The sequence below is a fragment of the Hylaeus volcanicus genome, chromosome 5 (assembly GCF_026283585.1).
Source record: "Hylaeus volcanicus isolate JK05 chromosome 5, UHH_iyHylVolc1.0_haploid, whole genome shotgun sequence".
NCBI classification, from domain to species: Eukaryota; Metazoa; Arthropoda; class Insecta; order Hymenoptera; family Colletidae; genus Hylaeus; species Hylaeus volcanicus.
Genome location: NC_071980.1, coordinates 13031316 through 13051539, shown reverse-complemented (window position 1 = coordinate 13051539; position 20224 = coordinate 13031316). Strand labels below are relative to the sequence as shown.

Genomic DNA, 20224 nt, shown 5'->3' with positions numbered 1-20224 from the left:
TTAACCCTTTATAAGCCCCTGTAATTTTCAGGTCACAGGTCAATTTTAGTCCTTTTACAAGACGACGTATACATCTTAATTATATGTGTGATATCTCTGGTAACGAATAACATTATTGATGACCATTGGCAAAAATCATTACCCTGAAACATCAAAGTAAATGTCTTGCAAGTTGCTTCCAGAAAAGAAATTCGGCCCGTAGAGGGTTTACATTACGCGCCAGTCACTTATCCTTTCTTTTGCCAATACAAAGAGAAAAACATACATCCAAATTACTTCGACGACAGATACGAACGTGGTCCAAAAGTTCTCAGGAAGTAAAAGTCAAATAAAAACAAATGCATTGAAGTACTACCAAGCGAACCAAGTGTCAAATGAATATTCTACACTAAATTTACACAATCATATACCAGAATAACTCTACGTTAATTAATTTATCGGTCACGGAGCCGCTCGTAAATAAATAATCGACATTTTGTCTGCGAGCCTTTAGCAGCTGTAACAGCTGCGATTAAACCGAGTCACGGAACCGCCTTCGGTGTCCTCAGTTTCCACAGAACACCCTGGTGGAGGCGTTTAATCGCATCTGCGCGATTAACGGGAATTAATGAGTCTTATCAGATCGACGACCACCGAGCCGTTTTTTCGATTCCCGAAGCAACAGCTAGTAGGGGCGGTTTACGGTGCGCCGCTGGCAGGGGGTTGCCAAAGAGGGTGGAAAAGGTAGACTGAGAACAGAGTGAGAGAGAGAGAGGGGAGGAGGAGACGTGGAAGGGGGATGCAAAGGAAGGAGGAAAGGGGACGAGAAGTAACAGAGGCAGAAGTCTTCATAAGAGAGAGATGGTGAAAAGAGGTGGGAGAGTCCGCTGGCAAAGGAAGGAGAAGGACGAAGAATGTCTGTCGTAGCAAACCAGCGGCGGTAGTAGCATGTACGGCGTTTCAACTCGCGGGGAAATGTCCGAGAGCACGAGCTCGCGGTCCTCAGTCGCGTGTGACACGCGGCGGTAATCGGTGCGCGCCGATGCTGCGAGCTGGATCTCGTGCTTCAGATCCTCTCGATCCCCGATCGACACGAGACCTCTGTGAAACCTTCTGTGAATTCAATTGAAAAAGAAACATTTGTGGCTCATCGCAAGTGGAAGTTCGAGTGTTGTGATTTGTTCCTATCTTTTGCTGGAATTTTGCGTCCTAAACATCTTGAAGTAGCTTGTGAAATGAATCAGGATATAGAGACGCTCGGTCGTCGTGTTCGAGGAGTGTTATAGTCAGAAAGTCGAGTGATCCACAGGTTCTTTTTAGAATCTTTTCCCTGGTTGAAGAAGTTTGATCGCACAGAGATTGGAACCCCGTAGTTGGGAGCAGTTTGGAAGTGTTGCCATTAGGCCAATGGTTCTTAACCTTTTGAAGCTCGCAACACGAGTCTTATTGTAGATCTTTGTAAGGTGAGTGTCTCAATCATCGACGCAGTTTTTGACACTCGTTACTCTCGATAATAATAAAAAATTTACCACTTTTAATTCAGAAGGTATAGTCTATAAAAAACAAAAATAGAAAACATACTTCTATGAAACCGTTGATGATCCTATCTAAACTGCGGATTTTCTGCATTTATAATACGAGAACACGTGAGAAATATGAACTAAACCTAACCAGAAGCTATATACACTTGTGCAAGACGAAATATAAATATTACTAAATTAATTAATAGAATACGTCCTACATACATCGTGTATAATTAGTGCATATTCTCCACATTAGTATACACGCCACGAATGCATGAAATCCACAGTCCAATCATATCAATGAAATAAATTGAACCTGTCGACGAAATCAAACACGCCTGCCTCTAAATTCTCCGAACCGCGAACAAGGAAGATAACAAACATTGACGATACAGTGTAGCCGTTCTTCATTGGTTAAGAATCATTGGATTAGATTGTGATGGGGATCGATCAAGGAGCATAGAAGCGATCCAGCGGGGGCGTAGCGTGTGCGGGAATTATAAATTCCCGTGATATTGTAAATCCCGCGTCGCGTTGAATATTTCATACGAGGTTGAAGTTGGGTGGCTGCAAGCTGTTGGCTCGGAAAACGATACCTCGCTCGAAGGATTTATACGATGCGCGTCGACACAGCGAAGAGCATCCTACGTCGCGACGCGTGTTCGACGGGAATCACGCGGGGACCGAACACTGCCACGGGACGAGACGTGTCTCAAAACAGGAGGGAAATTGCAATCGAGTGAAATCAGTATACGTTGAAGCATTTAGATTGCTAACTTGTCAGGAAATACTTTCGCAAAAGCATCGATGGTAATTCTCATCCATGTAAAACCATCCTAAAGACTCTTTAGTAAAGAGTCGTCAAGGAACAGGTGTTCTAATGAATCAGAAGTTTTCGAAAAATCTGTTCGAGGAGGACCTCCACGACCCAGAAACCAACCTCAAAATACAATCTTCGATAATAATTAACCCTTTGCATTCCAAGCAATTTGACTATATGCAGGTAGTCAACTTCAATACCATTTTTCTTAGATTCCCGAGTCATGGAATGACCACAAAAAACTCTTTGCAGTTTCTTTAGAATTTCACATTTTTGTTAACCAAGCATAATCATACACAAATAATAATAGTTTAATGGATAATATTGGCCTTCGTTTGATTATTTATACGAAGTTTGCTTACACGCTATTGCTTAAGAATATTGATCTTATAACTAATCGAATTTAGATATCCAAAACAAAAGTTACTATAACATTTTAATTTGATTAAAGTATTTAACTTGTTTCGTGTGATATAGCTCAAAGCAGTCGCCAACATGTAAATCTGGTTTAGGTTCACATGTGTCGCAATAAAAAGTTGTTCTCTTTCTACCACTGTCACTACGATCTGAACAAACCATACAGTCTTTAGTCTCATGTCACTAGTGAACGATCGCTTATCAAAACTTGATGATAAATTGTGTGCAGTGACACTGGCCGTAGGAGTAGAACGGCTTCAAGTGTTTGGGCAGTACAAGTGGCCTTAGGAATGCAAAGGATCAACAACCACGCAAAATTAACTCCGAAAGCTTCCATTCCACCTGCCCAAAATCTCGAAAGATCGTTCCACGGCCAACGACCCGACGCGATCTTTGATCTAGTCAAGATCACTTCGCTCACCAGAGGACAATAATATTCGTTATCCAGGCTGAAAGCCTCCCAGAGAGTCGTCATTCCGCGGGATCAAAATCTGGCTGCTCTTCCGTCTCTAGACACTCGAGGACGACCGAGCGTAACCGCGTGCCGGAAGTTCCGCCCGTGGCGCGACGCGGCTTTCGCCTCGCGATGAAAACGGATCCTCTGAATCGCGACACGCTCGAGGGATCCGCGATCGTCGTCGAAACTATCCGTGGAGGCTCTCGGAAATTCGCGGAGCTCCATCGCCAATTAAACCGGGAGTAAGGCGAGCCAACCACGAGCCGCTGATTGGGAGGACAGTGTCGAGGATGACGCCATTGATCTTCCGGCGATAGCGCGAAAAGTCAGGGAACTATCTGCGCTGCTTCCTGGGGTTTTCTTGGTCCACGAAGGAAAGATGAGGGACAAACTTGCATTCAGCGTAAGTGGAGGATTATTTTCGGACGAAAAGTTGGCGGATGTTGGTCGATCGATACGAATTCGAATGAAAATAGATTTACATGACCGCGGTTAAATTTTGTAGCTCCTGTGTCGGGCCGTAATTAATGGGTTACGAATGGCCTGTATCGGATTTAGCTTGAGATAATTAATTTTAACGGAGCACTGAGAATATTCTCGGCAGGATGTTATCGTTGCATTAGGAATAAAATATGGCAAATGCCGATGTTTGTTCGTAGGTGGCATTTTACGATCTTCTCGACACTTCGAGTTCTTTGTTAGATTTATGACTTCCCGTTGAGACCTTCATCTCGTGACACATACTATCAACCTAAGGGGGGAGTTCAGAAGTTTATCGTGAATAAAGTCGATAGTTTATCTACACTCTGTATATTTGCAATTCGAATGCCACGCTTAGAATGCGTTTTTCCTATCAACAAATGCCACGAATTGATGAACGCCCCAGTCTAGTTATTACTGTAACGACCCTCGGTTAATTTACGTAATTCGATATGGACAGTATCATCTGAATAGTGTGATTTACAGTCGGGGGTGCCGGACATGCACGAAACCCTGTCTAGTTTTCCGGAACAGTTCGGGGATGGACCGAGGAAACCGGAAATAAAGACGGAAGCGCCAAAGGAATCTGACAGGACGACGGATAACCTGAAGTGCGGCTGGTTTTGGTTCAGGCCCATGTACCTTCAACGATTTCGAACGGCGAAGTGGGCACTCTTCTGGCTATGCTGGACGGGTGCAATTCAAGGTACGATTGAACGTTGCTCGTTTACTCCATAACATTTTTTAGAAAAATCAGGGAAGAAATTTATAAATCACAGAACACAGTCGGATTCGTACCCTTTATGTTTGTTGAAGTCATTTGTCTAAATTAAAGAATAGATTTGACGTAAAGTTTATTCATGTATATATTTATAAGAAAGTATTCATTTAGAAACATCAAACCTATCGTTTAATTTAAACAAATTTCTTTAAAAGACATAGAGTGTGATGACATGAACGTGACCTGTTATAAAGTATCGTAACGCAATCGTCCCCGTCAGTTAATCCAAATTTTAATCGAACTTTGATAAAACCCGTCCGTCGCGCCTCCCTGCCGGCTTCCTAAATGCCGGATCGCGAACACGTCGATCACGGATCTCGTAACGCAGCCCGTCAGCAACGTAAACAACGTTCACGCCCGCGTCCAGAATGAATCCAACGTTGACTTTCCGCCATAATCGACTCGATATCGCCGTTTGGCGTTACTAATAGCCGCGCGTTCAAATGCAATTTCGAAGCTTTCAGATGGGGCGCGCAGGGGAGGGTGGGTAAAGGGTGAGTGACAGAGGGAGGGACGGGGTGACCGACGATAACCGGAAATCGAGTTTTCCGGAGCCAGTAGCAGGAGGTTGATGCACGTTGGAGGGTAACGGACGTCGAAAGGAAACCGATCGACGAAGGGCGCAGGCACGAAGGTCGAAAGGGTGCAACAGGGGATAGAAGAAAGAATAGAGGGGAACGGGTGCTTATAGTTTAAGCATGTTTGTTTATCCCTTAACGAGAGAAGAGGACAAGAGAAGTGATCGGTTCTCTTCGTTCTTCAGAAATCTTCCTCTTGATCGATCGAACGTCTGTGTTCAGAATTGGTGCTGATTGTTAGAAGTAAGATCGTGGGACATTATCGATGATGAAACTAGCTTTCGATAGCAACAATTGACCTCTTTTCTATATAGATAAATATCTGGTTCATGTCATTCGAAGACAACACATCTGTGTATGTATCTCTCGATACATCTCCTTTATAGAGATAGTGACAATAGAATTTGTGATAGTAACAGACTTACAGGTGAACATCTCACATTTTTAACAGACTTCGAAAAGGAGGAGGTTGCTCAATTCGACATGTATATTTTTTTTCTTTATGTATGTTACTCGATTACGCCCACACGGCTTGACCAATCGGGATGAAACCTCTTGCATCTTGTAGAGCATGTCTCGGAGGTGGTACCATTATCAAAAAATTTTGGAATTTTTCACTTTTTACCCGTTTTTTTGCAAAAAACTGAAAAATTTTGTATCGCTTCTTATTCCGAAACGATGTGACCAATCGAATTGAATCTTCTTGCATCTGGTAGGGCTTCGCTGCCGCTTAAAAGCTTAAAAAGACATTTGACCTACTTCCATTTTTTACCACTTTATTATTATTAATTATATCGCATGTATAGTAATCATTAGGATGTGTATGCATTTATATCAAAAGGAAATATGGGGAAATCTATGAGAAGTTGACAAAAATGTAAACTATAATATATTAAGTTGTCCAGAAAGTTTATGCCAATTTTTAAGAACAATTCAAAGGTACATTTCAATTTTAAAATACATTTATTGAATTGCATAGGTACCATTTTATTCCACAACCTTTCCGCCTTTTAAGAGACGTGTACATGTTACTTGTTCTCAATCATTCCGATATATTCAGACCTGTACCACCTACCAAAAATCGACATGGACTTTCCAGACAATCCAATACATTCTATACCGTTTAGTAGACGAAGCATACTTTCCTTCAAATTTCAATTTCTGTATCTGAGAAAATATTAATTTGCATAAATATCCGCAGTCTAAATATAATATTTCAAAAAAGAATCACAAATGGAAACCGATCGACGAGGTCCCAGCGCGCAGGGACTTCTTCAAGGGAGGAACGCTCGCGAGTTGTACCCCAGAAGAAAAGGGACGTAGGGAACACGTAGCTCGAGCAAGTTCGTTCCCCGTTCTGTAACGCCGGGGAACAACAAAAGAAATGGTCCTGCGGAGGTCCGTGCCTTCTCCGCAGCCAATGGGAGTGAACAAATTGCCGGACAATGGAGCTGGCAATCGTCTGTACAAGTTGAGAATAAGTTGGCTCCGCGTAAGTACGCGTACGGTGGCCGATAATATACGAGTGCGTGCGTGTCGCGGAGATGCTCGTGTGGAAAGCAAAGGCACGGCTGGCCACCCCGGCAGCTGGAGAAACGAATTGTCCGCGACGAGCACAGCGGTCCACGGCTTTAATTAAAATTCTCCTATTAGCAGTACAATGGGAAACGAAGGTGGTTAATTTACCGCGTAGACAGCCACCGGATACAGCGAGATTTAACAGTCTCCTTCTGTCGCTGCGAACGCGTCGATTCGATGGGAATTGGTTAACTGGCCTGCTGGGGAGAGATGATGGTTCCTCTGGAATTTCATCGTTTATAGAAGAATCATGTTTGATTGTATCGGAGGGTAACGCGGTATGCTCATGGCTAGATTATAGTCGAGAGACGTGTATACTAGTCCAAGAGTCAGACGATTTTACTTACGTCATTTTTAAATGAAGACAACCTTCTTGATTATTAAAGTATAGTAACTAAAGTATAGTATTAGGTCGTCCTAAAAGTTCGTGCCATTTATACTTCTATTTCTCAAATTAATATGTGAAACATACTCTTAAGTGTCACAAGAAAAGATAATCTGTGTTATTTCACAATAGTTTCTCACCTCTCTCACATAGTCATTATACCCTTTCTAGAAAATTTCTGTGGTTTTTTTTTATTAAATTTCGACACAGTCTTCAGCACGAACTTATGGGACAAGCTAATATTTTGAAAAAAGTGAAGTTACGTCATTTTGAAATTGTTGATTCTTTATTAATATTTTGATTGTTAGATCATTTCTTTCTGGCGTTGACGGTTGTTTGTTGCGCCGACGAACGGGACGGACGTTGTCGTTCGATTCAGAAGCGATTAGCGTGTGCATATATGCATATATACATTCGTGAGAAAGAAGTGTTTAATAGATTTACGTTCTCCCCTACGATTCCTTCGAGGGTGAGCAGACACTGCTCGCAGGAGAGGAGCCGTAATTGAATTAGTTTACCCTTCTGATTCATTTACACGCAGTACGCGGATTTGCTTTGGCGAACACAGGCGGCTGCCTTTGGATTATTTTGAATCGACCATGTTTGCATCCGAGGACGAGATATTATTTGGGAAATTCGAGCTCTGTTATCGATCAAACGTTTTTCTCTAAACTGTTCGTTTAAAAAGCAAGATAACTATCGAATGCAGGGATGAAAAAATTGTATTCGAGCAGTAGAAGACAAATGGAAACATATAGCGACTTGTAACGAGTAATGATTCTTCCAGGAATGGTGGTGAACGGTTTCGTAAACGTCGTTATCACCACAATAGAGAGGAGATTCGGTTTGAGGTCGTCGCAGACCGGTCTAATAGCGGGTGGATACGACATAGCCAGTTTCCTTCTACTTGTTCCAGTGAGCTACCTCGGTGGACGCTCAAAAGCATCGAAACCAAGGTAAGGCACGCGCAAAATGAGCCGTTCACTGCACAAATCGATTAACTCCACCAGTCACATAAAAATTGTAACATTACTGACGGTTATTCTTTGGCTATTCATTCTTACTAATTTTATATACCGTTGGATGAAAGCTACATCTGTATTTATGCATTCTACAATATTTATTTGAATTTATATTAGAAAAGAAATTTTAAAAAGCAATGTACATTATTCCATCGCATTTCTCAACTTTTTGTTTTACCAACGAACAGTTCGAATGTCGTTTATGAATCTATACGTGATCTATAAATTCTCTTAGACAAATTAGTGAAAATTCCTTATGAAAGATTCATGAATAATTTGTCCTTACGAAAAACTCTATTTTTTTCATTCAAATTGAATGAGCAACGAAGCTTTCTTGCACAGGTACATAGGTATAGGAGTTCTAGTCTTAGGTATAGGGAGCCTGCTGTTCGCGTCCCCGCATTACATTGCTGGACCTTATAGAGGCGGTCAACAGTCGGAGAACATATGCCAGAGGGTGACGAACGCGTCGACTCGATCCGTAAGTGGACATCACTCTCCAAATTGATTATCCTTAATCATCCTTAGTCTTTCTTACAGCAATCTTCTTCAAAAATAACAAGTACCTTCAACCGTTACTTTAAAACCCATTATCCGACAATGTCCCAAAAATGGGATGGGCTTGAATTTTTATATTTAAATAAAAACAATAACAATGATTGCAATACTAGTTCCAGTTGGTTAGTGTGAATATCATTACACAGTTAATTTAATTTTTTTTTTTGTATCTTTGAATTGCGTCGAATAATTGGTTAACTCCAAACCAACCAGAAAAATTCAGTCCCCATTAATTCCTTCAGATTCAAAAACTTGCGTGGCCACGCCGTCGAGTAATTGAGAAAGGTTACAATTACTCTCGCTTTTCGAGTTTCTTGCGCGCTTCTTCTTAATTAGAACGGTTGTCGTGTATTAAACGTGAAAGTCGGTCGTGCAGACGCGTTTCAGGTATTTTTGGAGTGTTCTATCCCGCTAATTAAATTACTCTCAATTTGCTTGCGTGTTTCCGGCATTCAGCTCGCCTGCAACGGGTCCGCCGGGCAAGGAGACCAGGAGCCTTACAGTGGGTTGTACTTAACTATCTTTCTCGTGGCTCAACTCCTGCACGGCGCGGGATCCGCTCCTTTTTACACGCTGGGAGTTACGTACCTCGACGAGAACGTGTCGAAAAAGATGTCGTCCGTGTACGTAGGTAAGAAATGGTCCACTATCGGTCTTCGTATACGCCTCACTGCGAGGAAATGATTATCGTTGCATCGACCAAAGAATTTTCAATTAACCAGACATTAACCCTTTCGATCTGGCTGTTTTCTATTCGGTGTCCAACAACATTCTAGAATAGAACCATTGATAAACGTAAACAATGGTGTACAAATTCAAAGAAAAATTTTAATTTTAGTAGAATTAAATCAGCGATCAAAAATGTATATGATAGATGTGTAACCTGAGAGTTTTGCGCATTTATAACAAATTATTCTGGAAATATTCTTCCACTGTGGCTCTTTTTGGAACAGATTTAAAAAAACCGTACGCATTCTTTCTATCCAGGAATTTTTTACACGATGGCCATCATAGGTCCAGCGCTGGGCTACGTAGTGGGAGGTGAATTGTTGAAGCTCTACACGGATTTCATCACTGTGGACGCGTCAGAGTGAGTTTCCATCAACATTTTTTCATACCTAAGATAGTATTAATCGCATGCTCTGCGAAAGTGTCTAAATTAGTAATCACTACCTCACTAACGATCCCTCCGGTATTTAAAAAAATGATTTAATTCTCGATTAACCAACGTCCCCGAAAAATTCCCTCGCTCAAAGATTATATTCGTCGCCCGAGACCAATCAGTATACTAAACAGAGACGAAAAGGGGAACACTGGCGTCAGTTTGCTCATTATCGTTTCGGGGGTAGAAGAAGTGGGTAATTAAGTATCGCAAACGGTGTCGCGACATCCAAACAACTCTTTTTCCCGTCGCCCGACAACTTTTTCCCTCCGCGAGGCTTCCTCTCAAGGCCGTGAAACAGCAAAAATAGATTATAAAAATCCGATACGGCGAGCGTCCCGTCTCCGGCGTTAACTCGATCACGCCGCGGCGTCGCTCGTAAAGCGTTTAAAAGAAGATCCCGACGAGGCATGAAAATCCTGTATCCGCGAGCCAGCCAGGCGTCGCGCCGTGGAAATTTTCATCCAGACATTTTTCACAGGGCTCTACTCGCGCGCCTAGCTTCGCGATTAATTCCGGGGATCCCGCGCGAGCGTAGATTTACGCGCAAAACGGCCCGTGCATACGCCGCAGGTTTACCAGAGGTTTGCTCGACCGTCTTTCTCGCGAAATAGGTGTCAGCTGAAACGGATGGCGGAACATACCGACGGGGAAACCTCCAATAAACCTCCGGGTGTACTGCGCGGACAGGGAAAGATCGCTCTCGCGAGGAATTGCCACTCGTACTGGGTCAGCCGTGACATATTCCACTTGCGAAATGCGTTTTGTTGGGTGTTGTTGGAATATTTACTAAACAGCAACATGTCATTTTACTACAAAAATAAATGTACTGAGAATAAATGCACAACGTTATATCTGTCACTGGAGAATAACGAGAGAGATAGTTTTCGTTTAGGATATGGCCCATCTCAAGTGCCTGAGAGAACCCTTCTTGTAGGTTACTAAAAACTAAACAGATGTGGTAAAACTACGCTGTATACAGCTAGAAATTCTTTCTACGGTTTTTCTTTTAACGTTCATCGCGTAGTCTCGTGCAGCTCCTCGTTGAGTAAAGATCACAGTTTGCTCGTGACAATTTAGTGAATAAAGCTAAAGTTAATCTATAAACACAGTATTTTATTATTCACTTATACCCCATTGCCAATAGTGTAGGTCTATTCTTTCTTCGAAGGATTATTTTGTGCGGGTTCTATGCAGAAGTAAGTTTGATAGTTTATTATTTCTTTGAGGCAGTGTTCTAGTTTAAAGCGTCAATCTTCAGGTTCAGATTTTCTCTTTTATTTATTATTATTATAATTAGATAGTCCGCATTTATATAAATAAGTTCGTTAACAGCTAAAACGTTTTAGCATTCCCTGCATATAAAATATCTTCTTTGAAAATAAATTATAGATCGAGGGATTAAACTGTGTATGTATCGACAAGTATCAACATACAACAGCACTGCGAGTCTTTAAAAATCTCTGTTCAAGAAGAACTCGCGAGAAAAAGTTCTAATAACCAAACGTCATCACCGTTGAAAATTGTCTCATTTTTCCAAGTATCATCGGAGAGATGACCAATTCAACCGATTAACGACGGTCAATTTCAGTGGCAACGATCGATCGTTACTTCGATTAAATTTCGCCCCTGACAGTGTTTGACAGGAAGCTAAAACTCGCGGCCGGAATGCTCGGGGCAAGGCGACCAATGTGGATGCTCGTATTTGCGTACCACCGGATGTCGGTTATTCCGTCGGGGCGCACGCGTTTCCGCGTACCTGTTCACCGTGTTCGCATACGTTGGACGCGTATTGTCGAACAGGATTGGTGCAAACAGCCGATAAATCCTGGCGAGAATTTAATAAAGTCACCGTGACGCGCCGCTAAACGGTCACCACCCACCGCCACCTCCCGGAAAAAAAGCGGGAAACACGTTTAACGGTGGCAACGAGGGGCGACAAATTCCGTCGACGCGTCCATTACGCGTCATTCCCCATCGGCATTCGACGACTATGAACTCCTCGCGCCGTGAAACGCGGTAATGAATGCGAGAGCTTTTGTGGCGTTGACCGTCTATTTGTGCCTCGTTGTTGGGTGAACATCCATTCGAGTTGACCTTAACCCTTTCAGAAACAACAACCTATGTGAGGAACTGAGCTCTTAAGGAGATATAACAGTCTAGAGGATATCACAAATCAAGTGGAAGGCATAAATGTTTGAAATGTTCTGATACGACCCCGTATAACGAATTCACGAGCTTGTTGTAATCGTAAGGTTTATTGACGATGTACAGAGTTTTGTAATTAACTGCTCGAAATCTCAGGACTGACTTTCGGCTCTGAAAATCTAAGGAGGAGAGGGCCATTGACGAGAACGTTCGGAAAAAACTCGGGTCCTCAAAGACTGTACCTAACACGGTTGTTTTTAATTTACTCACGCGCGATTCTGGAAAAAAGAAAGTGGACCTGGGCGTTGGAGTATCCAACAATTCTAACGTAATACAAGAACGGGGGGACCAAGATTTTTATACATTCTGCACTAATTATTTATAACTTATATTGTTGCACATTCATGGTGCAGTGATATTGATAAGCAAATTTTGTAAGTGATAATCGTTTCCATATCCATTTTTCATCCCTTGCGTCTTAATATATCATTAATATAATATATTAAATGTTCATGTACACGTATATGTAAATATGGTACAAGGGTTTATGGACCACCAATAGTACAAAGCCATTTGTATCTTACTAATGAAATAAAATAAAAAATAATACATTTCGAATCATTCCAAACTAAAAATTATTGTATCTCCGTGTCAGGGATGGTGACACGTCCGTTCCATTCAATGGCCCCAGTGCGTGCCCACTTGAAAAGCGCCTGAAGCTTCCATCGTAATCGCTATTAACATCCGATGCCAATGCCCGCATTAAATTCCCACGCGTCTTCCCAAAGGAAGTTCGACCGAACGTTTTAGAAAATCTTCTTGTCCACGTCTTCGACACGTAGTCCGCCCGTTGAAAATATCCCGAGGGGCCATTGGAGCGTATAATGGGCTGGGATTAATAGTGCATGTAACCCCGTGGATGCGGTGTACGCGTACCCCGCGTGGAAAATGTCAAGCGGTGAACCAATGTTTGACGACGACGCCGATGTTACCCTTCAAAACTGTCACTTCATCCCCCGACACTTAGAGGACAATCAAGTTCCATTTGTCTACTCGTCCCCCCTCCCCCTTCTTCTCCGTGGAGGGACCCACCCCCCTTTCGTTGAGTCACTCCGCTACGATGCACGTGAGAATCGAATTAATCGTTGGCCGTGCCGACTATCCATCCCTCTTCTCCTTTTTTTTTTTTTTTTTTTTATTGCGAGCGTGAAGATGTATATCGGGTGCACATTCACGGTAAATCGATCTGTCGGCTGTGTAAAGTATTTCGAGCACACGTTCCTCCTTTAAAATGGCCGAGTATCGATTCCAAGCACCGTACGGTCGACAACCACTAGTCGTATGTTTGCTCTAGTTGTTTATATTGCGTGCTTTGTACGTCTGTCTTTTGTGCAGCGAGCGTAGATGAATGCGAAAGACGCTTTTTGGATAGAATCGTTTGTAGTTTTCGGTAACCTTTCCAAGCTCGAAGAATATCAATCTATGATACAGAAATAATAGAGGGGAGACTCTTTTGAAAAAGAGAATGCATAATTGTTCCTAACAGAACTCTGACGCTCTATCTTCAAGAGGGTACTATTTTGTTCTGTGTCGAAAAATATGATTGTGATCATATTTTTGACTGTGAAAAATGTGTTTTTATAATATCCTTGTTGCTTGACGTCGCACGACGTCTCGTGGCTCGACGCCCACCAAATTAAATAACAAACATTCGAAGATTGTCAAAGTTAGAAAATGTTGAAGTTTAAAATAATTGATTTGTTTGCATTTTTTAATTTCTATACATACAAGCTAGTCTATTCCATGTACATTTAATTATAAATTTGCGCCAAGTTTCGCGTAACCCAGGGGAATCGACGAAACGTTCACCCTCCTCGTTCAGTGTCCCTGAAACGTTCGAAGCTTCGAATCCTCCGGGATAATGATTTCCAGCCCGAGCTCTCGTCCTTTTTCCGCGATTAATAAATCAGGCACTGTCTCGTTTAAGGCTCGAGAAGCGAAGAAATTATTATGGTAACAGCCTACATCGGAAAAGACAAAAGGTGCAAGAAAAAAAATCGTGAAGCGTCGGAGGAGCAAGAAGTGGTTCGAAGGAGACTGAAATTAAAAGTCGAAAGGACCTCCCTTCACATTTCACGCTCAACCGCGGCTCGGTTGCTGAAGATTCGAACGGGCAGAGAATTTAGACTTTCTCTGGGAAAAGTTCGAAAAACACCGCGTTATTCGTTTAGAAACATCAGATTAGCTTTCCGCGACACTTAGAGTGGAATCTTTTCAAGCATTTAATCAACGTTTTCGACCATCTTCATCTACTCTTTCTTTAAATACATGTTTAACAACGCGTAAAAAGTCTGTACTCTCCCTAAAGTTACAGCATTGCGCCTTGTGATCTTTGAGAAGCATTGATCGAAGGATTTCTCGAACCTGCTCCGCGGTTTCTACGAATATCGAATCGATACAAATTCTGCAGGCTGTGTTTCACTTAAAGATCGGTTGTGACAGGGGTAGTAATAAAAAGTAGAAGAAAAAGAAGCCCGAAGGATGATCCTTTGTATACCGATTGCAGTTAAGTCCGCTAAGGGATGATCGCGCGGTTACTCAGCCGTTTTCGGGGCAATCAATCACCTCCTGGTTGGGTTCTTTGCCGCGAAGAAATTCGCTACGCCCACTGCCTCGTGCAAACGTATCGTTCACGGAGAAAAAAGCTAGTTACGCAAACCCTCTATTAAGAATATATACTTTGCGGATCGATAAAACGTCCTCGCGCGTCATATCTGATAAACCGAGCGTGAGACGCGGTGTGCACCTGCTGGAGATGCTAAATTTGAAATTAGCCTCTAAGATGAGATTGTAAAACCATTAGGAGATTTAAGGGGGCGCTGTCTTATCCGGTTTTCGTCTATCGGGTGGGTAAGAAAATGATGGCGGTTATCGTATACTTGGTAAACATGTATTAATGTAATTACGAGATATATGTATTCATGGATGTTGAATTATGTAGGATTTTTTCTAATTTTATAAGGCTATGTGTAATATTTTATTAAATGTAATAGTTCGTTATATTTGTGATAGAACATACAAAATGAAATAAGAGCATCTTTTATTGTAATAACTCTGTTAAACTCTGTTTGGATCATTATATGCAGTGAAAAGTGGTTCGTCTTGAAAGAAGATATTCAAGTTGCAGTCGATGCACTAGTTACTGGACGAAAATCAAACTTCTTTAGGTGTGGTGTTCAAACGTTATGCAGACGTTGGCACAAAGTATGCAAAAGTAATAGTTCTTATATTATTGAATACATATTACACTTTTGTGAAATGAATACATATGAAAATAAATAAAATGTAATAAAATTGTGAGGAAAGAGCCGAGTTTGGGCATTCAAATATGAGTCGCCATCTATTAGCGATCTGTGCAAAAGGGATCGAACTCCCTGGGAGCTTTTTTGACACAGATCTGTGGAACAAACGACAGCCGAATAGAAGAAAAGAAAAATGGAGTCTGTTGACAGCTTGCGTATAGAGATTTTTAGAGAATAATAGAAGCAATTTGGTGTGTTCTTCAAATTAAAGAAATAAAACTATTCCTTCTACAACCCTTGTGTCCAAGAATTCCTACAAAAATGCTATGAATGCATACAGTCAGTCCCATCTAGGTCTATTAACGAAATTTGTCTAATTAAAACGATAGGTTTACTGTTTCCAAATGAATTTTTTATTGCGAATGTATAAAAATGTAAAGTCTACCGTGTACATAATGAAGCATTTATTTGAAAATATCAAGCCTATCATTTAATTTAGACGATGTTCTTGTCAATAAACGTAGAAGGTACGAATACTGACATGAGCTTGAAAAGTAACCATTGTCATCGAGTGACAGATTCTTTTCTTAACACCCTGATAGTTGTCTCTCGAGAGATCGGAGTACCCTTTGACCTTCGACGATTACTATTCGTTGCCTACTGTTATAATAAAATTCCGTCCATCTCTTGCGGTAAGTAGCGAAAGACGGACCACTCGGTGGAGACCAATAACGTACCCCTGGGGCGCAATTACATTTCCCCGCAACCGTTCGCGTCGCGGCTACTCTCAGGGGTTGCGCGCGCGTCTGCGTAGGTCGCCGTATATGTGGCGCGTTTAATTTCGCAGGCAAATGAAAAGTTTCGCGGAGGAGTCGGCGGCAGATGGTACCAACACCAACCTCTCTGCGAGCCACCTACCTCGGCCCCAAAGTGCTTTTCTCGCTTTTCCGCGTTCCCACTTTCGAGTTTCCAACCCGAGGTCCTCGTCGTCGTCGTCTTCGTGACGTTGTTGCCCCGTAGGAATATTGCCAGAGTTCCCAACCGCTGCATTATCACCACAGGGGAACGTTACACTGTGGATAAAAAGGATAATATTTAGAGCAATTAAGGGGGGGGGGGGTGGCGGCGGCCTGGAATCGGTATTTTGAAAAATGCTAAAATCATCGCTGTTACTCGGGAGGTACTAGGCTGTTGCACTTAACACGTTAGCTGCCAAAGAACTTATTGGAAATGGGTGGAATTAATAACAGTCTTTTTATTTTATTTTGAACGTCTACTTTATTCGACGGCTTGGAAGGACGTGTTGACCGTTTGGAGAACGAACGAGAACTAACTAAAAGCTCAGGCCTACGCGAAAGAGAAATTCTAACGTCCACTTAAAGAAAAGAAAATTCTGCTTGCGCTCTGTTTATTGTCCTGGCCTTCGACGACAAACAGTCAAGGATCCTCAGATCTGGTGGTGCCAGTCCGATACTTTAACAGACAGAAAAAGGGCAGTGCCTCTCAACGCTAGATTCATTTTTGCTTAACGCAAATGTATATGTATATAATTCAACAGAACTCGTGAAAATTTCTACAAAGTTAAAATTTGCCTCGAGACTATTGAAGATTAGATAATTCAACAATTGTCGTAGTATTTAGTTTGTTAACGTCGCAAAATTTCGGGAATGCTGTCCAGATTTATTTTAATTCTTGCCTTACTATCATAAAAAAACGCCAGAGTATATCGAACGCTTAAAACGCTTCTTTCGTCGAGGACGCCATCGTCGAGGCGGTGGTTACATATCGGCGTGGAACCCGTGTAAAAGGGGGCTTTCCGGTGTACAGCGAGAGGGAAATTAGTCGGAAAAGTTGCTCGAGCTTCGACGGATTTTGCAGCGGGCGCAATTAAAAAAAGGAAAATACGAGCGGGAGGAAATCGCCCAGTTGCACAGGAAGTTCCCGGGAAACGACGGCTTCGATTTGCTCGTCACGCCGCTACTGTTTCGGAATAATTGCGTTTTTTTTGTTTAAATTCCTCCGCCGCTATTTTGTTTGCGCGCGCTGCACGTCCCAGTTTTTCAACCTCCATTTAATATCTGTTGCTCGATAAAATGTGGTAGAAAGGAGTAGACAATCCTACATTTTTCATCGATTCGAGTACTTTATAGATTTAAGTATACTGTAAAACAAAAAAAAAAATAAGAATGAAAGGAAATGGAATTAATAAATTTCAGGATTGGTTTGACACCAGACAGCAACGTGTGGGTGGGAGCATGGTGGATAGGATTCCTAGCAGCCGCGGTGATGAGTTTCATAATCGCCATACCGATCCTGGCGTTCCCAGCAGCGTTGCCTGGTATTCGATGATGTTTTTATACTTGTTACCATAAACAAACGACTTTTCCTTCTGAAAAAAGTTTGATCTTGCACTCGTTGCTTTGGAGTGAACTCTGAAAGAAGACTTTAACACTAAACGTACCATCAAACTTCTATATGCAGTTTCTTATGTACAATATATCAGTAATATACAATTATTTCACGTATTATTCAATTTAGTATCACGTTATTGCATTAAATTGAATTATCACTTGATTCGCGACTATTCAACCTAAATGAATTTTGTTTGTGTCCCCCGCATCGTTAACACCGCTTTTCCTCTAGGTTCCGAGGAGCTGGCCAAGGAGAGGGTGTCGGAGGCCCACGAGAAACCGAAGCAATCTGCCTCGAGCGAGACGGGGGAGGCATTTTCGAAAATACGCGAGTTACCGCGTGCCCTAAGCGATCTACTCGGTAACCCAGGCTTTTTCATGTTGAATTTGGCAGGTGCCAGTGAAGGATTGCTTATCGCTGGATTCGCGGCGTTCCTGCCGAAGCTGATCGAAAATCAATTCAACGTCAGCGCTAGCTCGGCCGCGTTACTAATGGGTGAATAATATTGAAACGCTCTGTTACGATCAATCAAACCCGGCGCCTCCTCCGGTGCGCGTAATCGTCGGCATTTTTTTTCACCCCTCGGAAACCGAAACGCCTTTTTTCCTCGTTTTATCGAGAAATATCGACGAAACAATACGTTACCTCGCTACCAGCGATCGCATTTTTTATCCGTGGATATTTTGTTTCTCGACATTCGAAATATCCCCCGAATTTTCCTTTTTCTACCTCGCGTTTTTTTTCGAGAGCTTCTCTTCCCTATTCGGGTAAAAATTTCAAGCACGAAGAGTTCTATAAATAGGTATATTTGCTGGATGACGACTATAAAACGTGCAACGGAGAATGATAATGCCTAGTGAAAGTATAAACACCTAAGAAAATGCTTTTATGCATGCACCCAAGACATTCCTTCCAAATATTATCTTATGAATCTTTTTTTTAACGCAGGTCCGCGCAAATCATTTCCAGTAATTTTTTGTTTCGCGTTTCACTCGTGGAGTATTTGCGCCCGACTAATATTCAGTCGTAATCTCGCGAAAGTTTGGAAACCGGCAAAAATGCGCTGGCGACTGGTCACGAAACTTTTTCGTTTTCAGGTCTGGTAACGGTTCCCGCTGGCGGCGGTGGTACGTTTCTCGGCGGTTATCTCATAAAACGATTCAATTTGCCTTGCTCCGGCATTTTGAAGTTTTGCCTTTTGGCCACCGCCTCCTGCATCGCCTTCACTTTGTGCTTCGTTCTGAACTGTCCGAATTTGAACTTCGCTGGTGTCACGGTGCCCTATTCGGATCAAACTAAGTACGTCGCTTCTGGCTACGTTTTCAATAATAATTTTACACGATAAATAGCCGCGCAAAGTGCTTCGCGAAATAATTTATTTAATTGAGAATCTATATTTCATCCAGGAGTACCCTATCTAACGGACGAGTTGTTTGTTTTTAGAAAATCTTTCTCGTTGGACGACGCGTGCAACAATGGCTGCGGGTGCTCGAGATCGGAGTTCAATCCAATATGCGGAGTCGATGGAATCACGTACTATTCTCCCTGTCACGCTGGATGTTATCAAGAAACGCAAATAAACGATGTCGAAGTCAGTACAATTTCCACTCTTATTCGACACGTGCATAGACAAACTCATACTCTGTTCCTTGGAACAATCCACTCATTTATCATAGGCAAAGTGCAGCTGATAACTTTATGAAAGCCTGCATAGAATATGAACTAGAAATCAGCAAGTGCATATTTAACGTCCAGACTGAGATTATAATGGAAACAAATCTTTGAAACTAACTAGCGTATTGATTAAATAATGAATTGATTCGTTAATGAATTCTTCCATTCTTAATTCTCGATAGGTTGTTCAAAATTACAAAATTCCTATAGATATTTTAAATAAATTAAAAGTAGCTCGTGTGGCGGCACTGACGACGAGCTGATGCCACGTCTCTGGTTTATATTTAGTTTTAAATGGTACGTCTGGACGAATGAATCGAGGTGCGCGACAGCGTTGAGTGAATGTTTATATGATTGGGTCGAATGTTCCTTAAGGTAAATGCGTTTGTTTAAACAGAGTGCAGAGTTCTCATATGTGAGAATGAAGGGGTACAAGAGCATCTCCTCTAATAAAAACTAATACCATATAACTCGTGTCTCTATTATTCAGCCACCACAGCTCTAATTTGTCTACATCCTTAATTTGCAGGTATACTCTGAGTGCACCTGCATACGAGCGCCGCCTATGAATATGACTTCGGGAGACAACATAATCAGCTACGAGGCCATCAACACGACCTGCAGCACAGCTTGCTCCTATTTGTGGCTGTTCATCGCCCTAGCTTTCTGCAACATGTTCATAACGTTCCTTTGCACTATGCCTGCGTTGTCCGCAACGCTTCGTGTGGTTCGGGACGACCAGAGATCGTTCGCTTTGGGCATACAGTGGATCAAAGTGAGGATCCTAGGCACCATACCTGCGCCAATGGTGTTTGGCGCTCTTATAGACGACACCTGCATTTTATGGAACGAGACCTGCGAAGGCAGGGGCGCTTGTCTCGTTTACGACAATTTATACATGAGCAGGTTTGAACGACCGAATACAACAATTAATTTACACCTTTTCTT

The 20224-nt window shown here is 42.1% G+C and overlaps 1 protein-coding gene across 9 annotated transcripts in view; it reads left to right on the top strand.

Moving 5' to 3' along the window:
* The window catches only part of LOC128876350 (solute carrier organic anion transporter family member 4A1), a 44986-nt gene that overhangs the window by 22187 nt on the left and 2575 nt on the right, over positions 1-20224 (top strand). For 6 of the 9 annotated variants that reach the window (XM_054122649.1, XM_054122651.1, XM_054122650.1 and 3 more), the window contains 10 exons: positions 4163-4382; positions 7786-7954; positions 8363-8501; positions 9035-9209; positions 9566-9668; positions 17407-17528; positions 17834-18097; positions 18700-18901; positions 19046-19193; positions 19806-20182. In XM_054122649.1, coding sequence (XP_053978624.1) covers positions 4163-4382; positions 7786-7954; positions 8363-8501; positions 9035-9209; positions 9566-9668; positions 17407-17528; positions 17834-18097; positions 18700-18901; positions 19046-19193; positions 19806-20182 — 1919 coding nt within the window. Of the gene's footprint in view, positions 1-926; positions 2506-2799; positions 3600-4162; positions 4383-7785; positions 7955-8362; positions 8502-9034; positions 9210-9565; positions 9669-17406; positions 17529-17833; positions 18098-18699; positions 18902-19045; positions 19194-19805; positions 20183-20224 lie in introns of those variants that run through there. The other 3 variants (XM_054122655.1, XM_054122653.1, XM_054122654.1) reach the window with 3 other exon arrangements.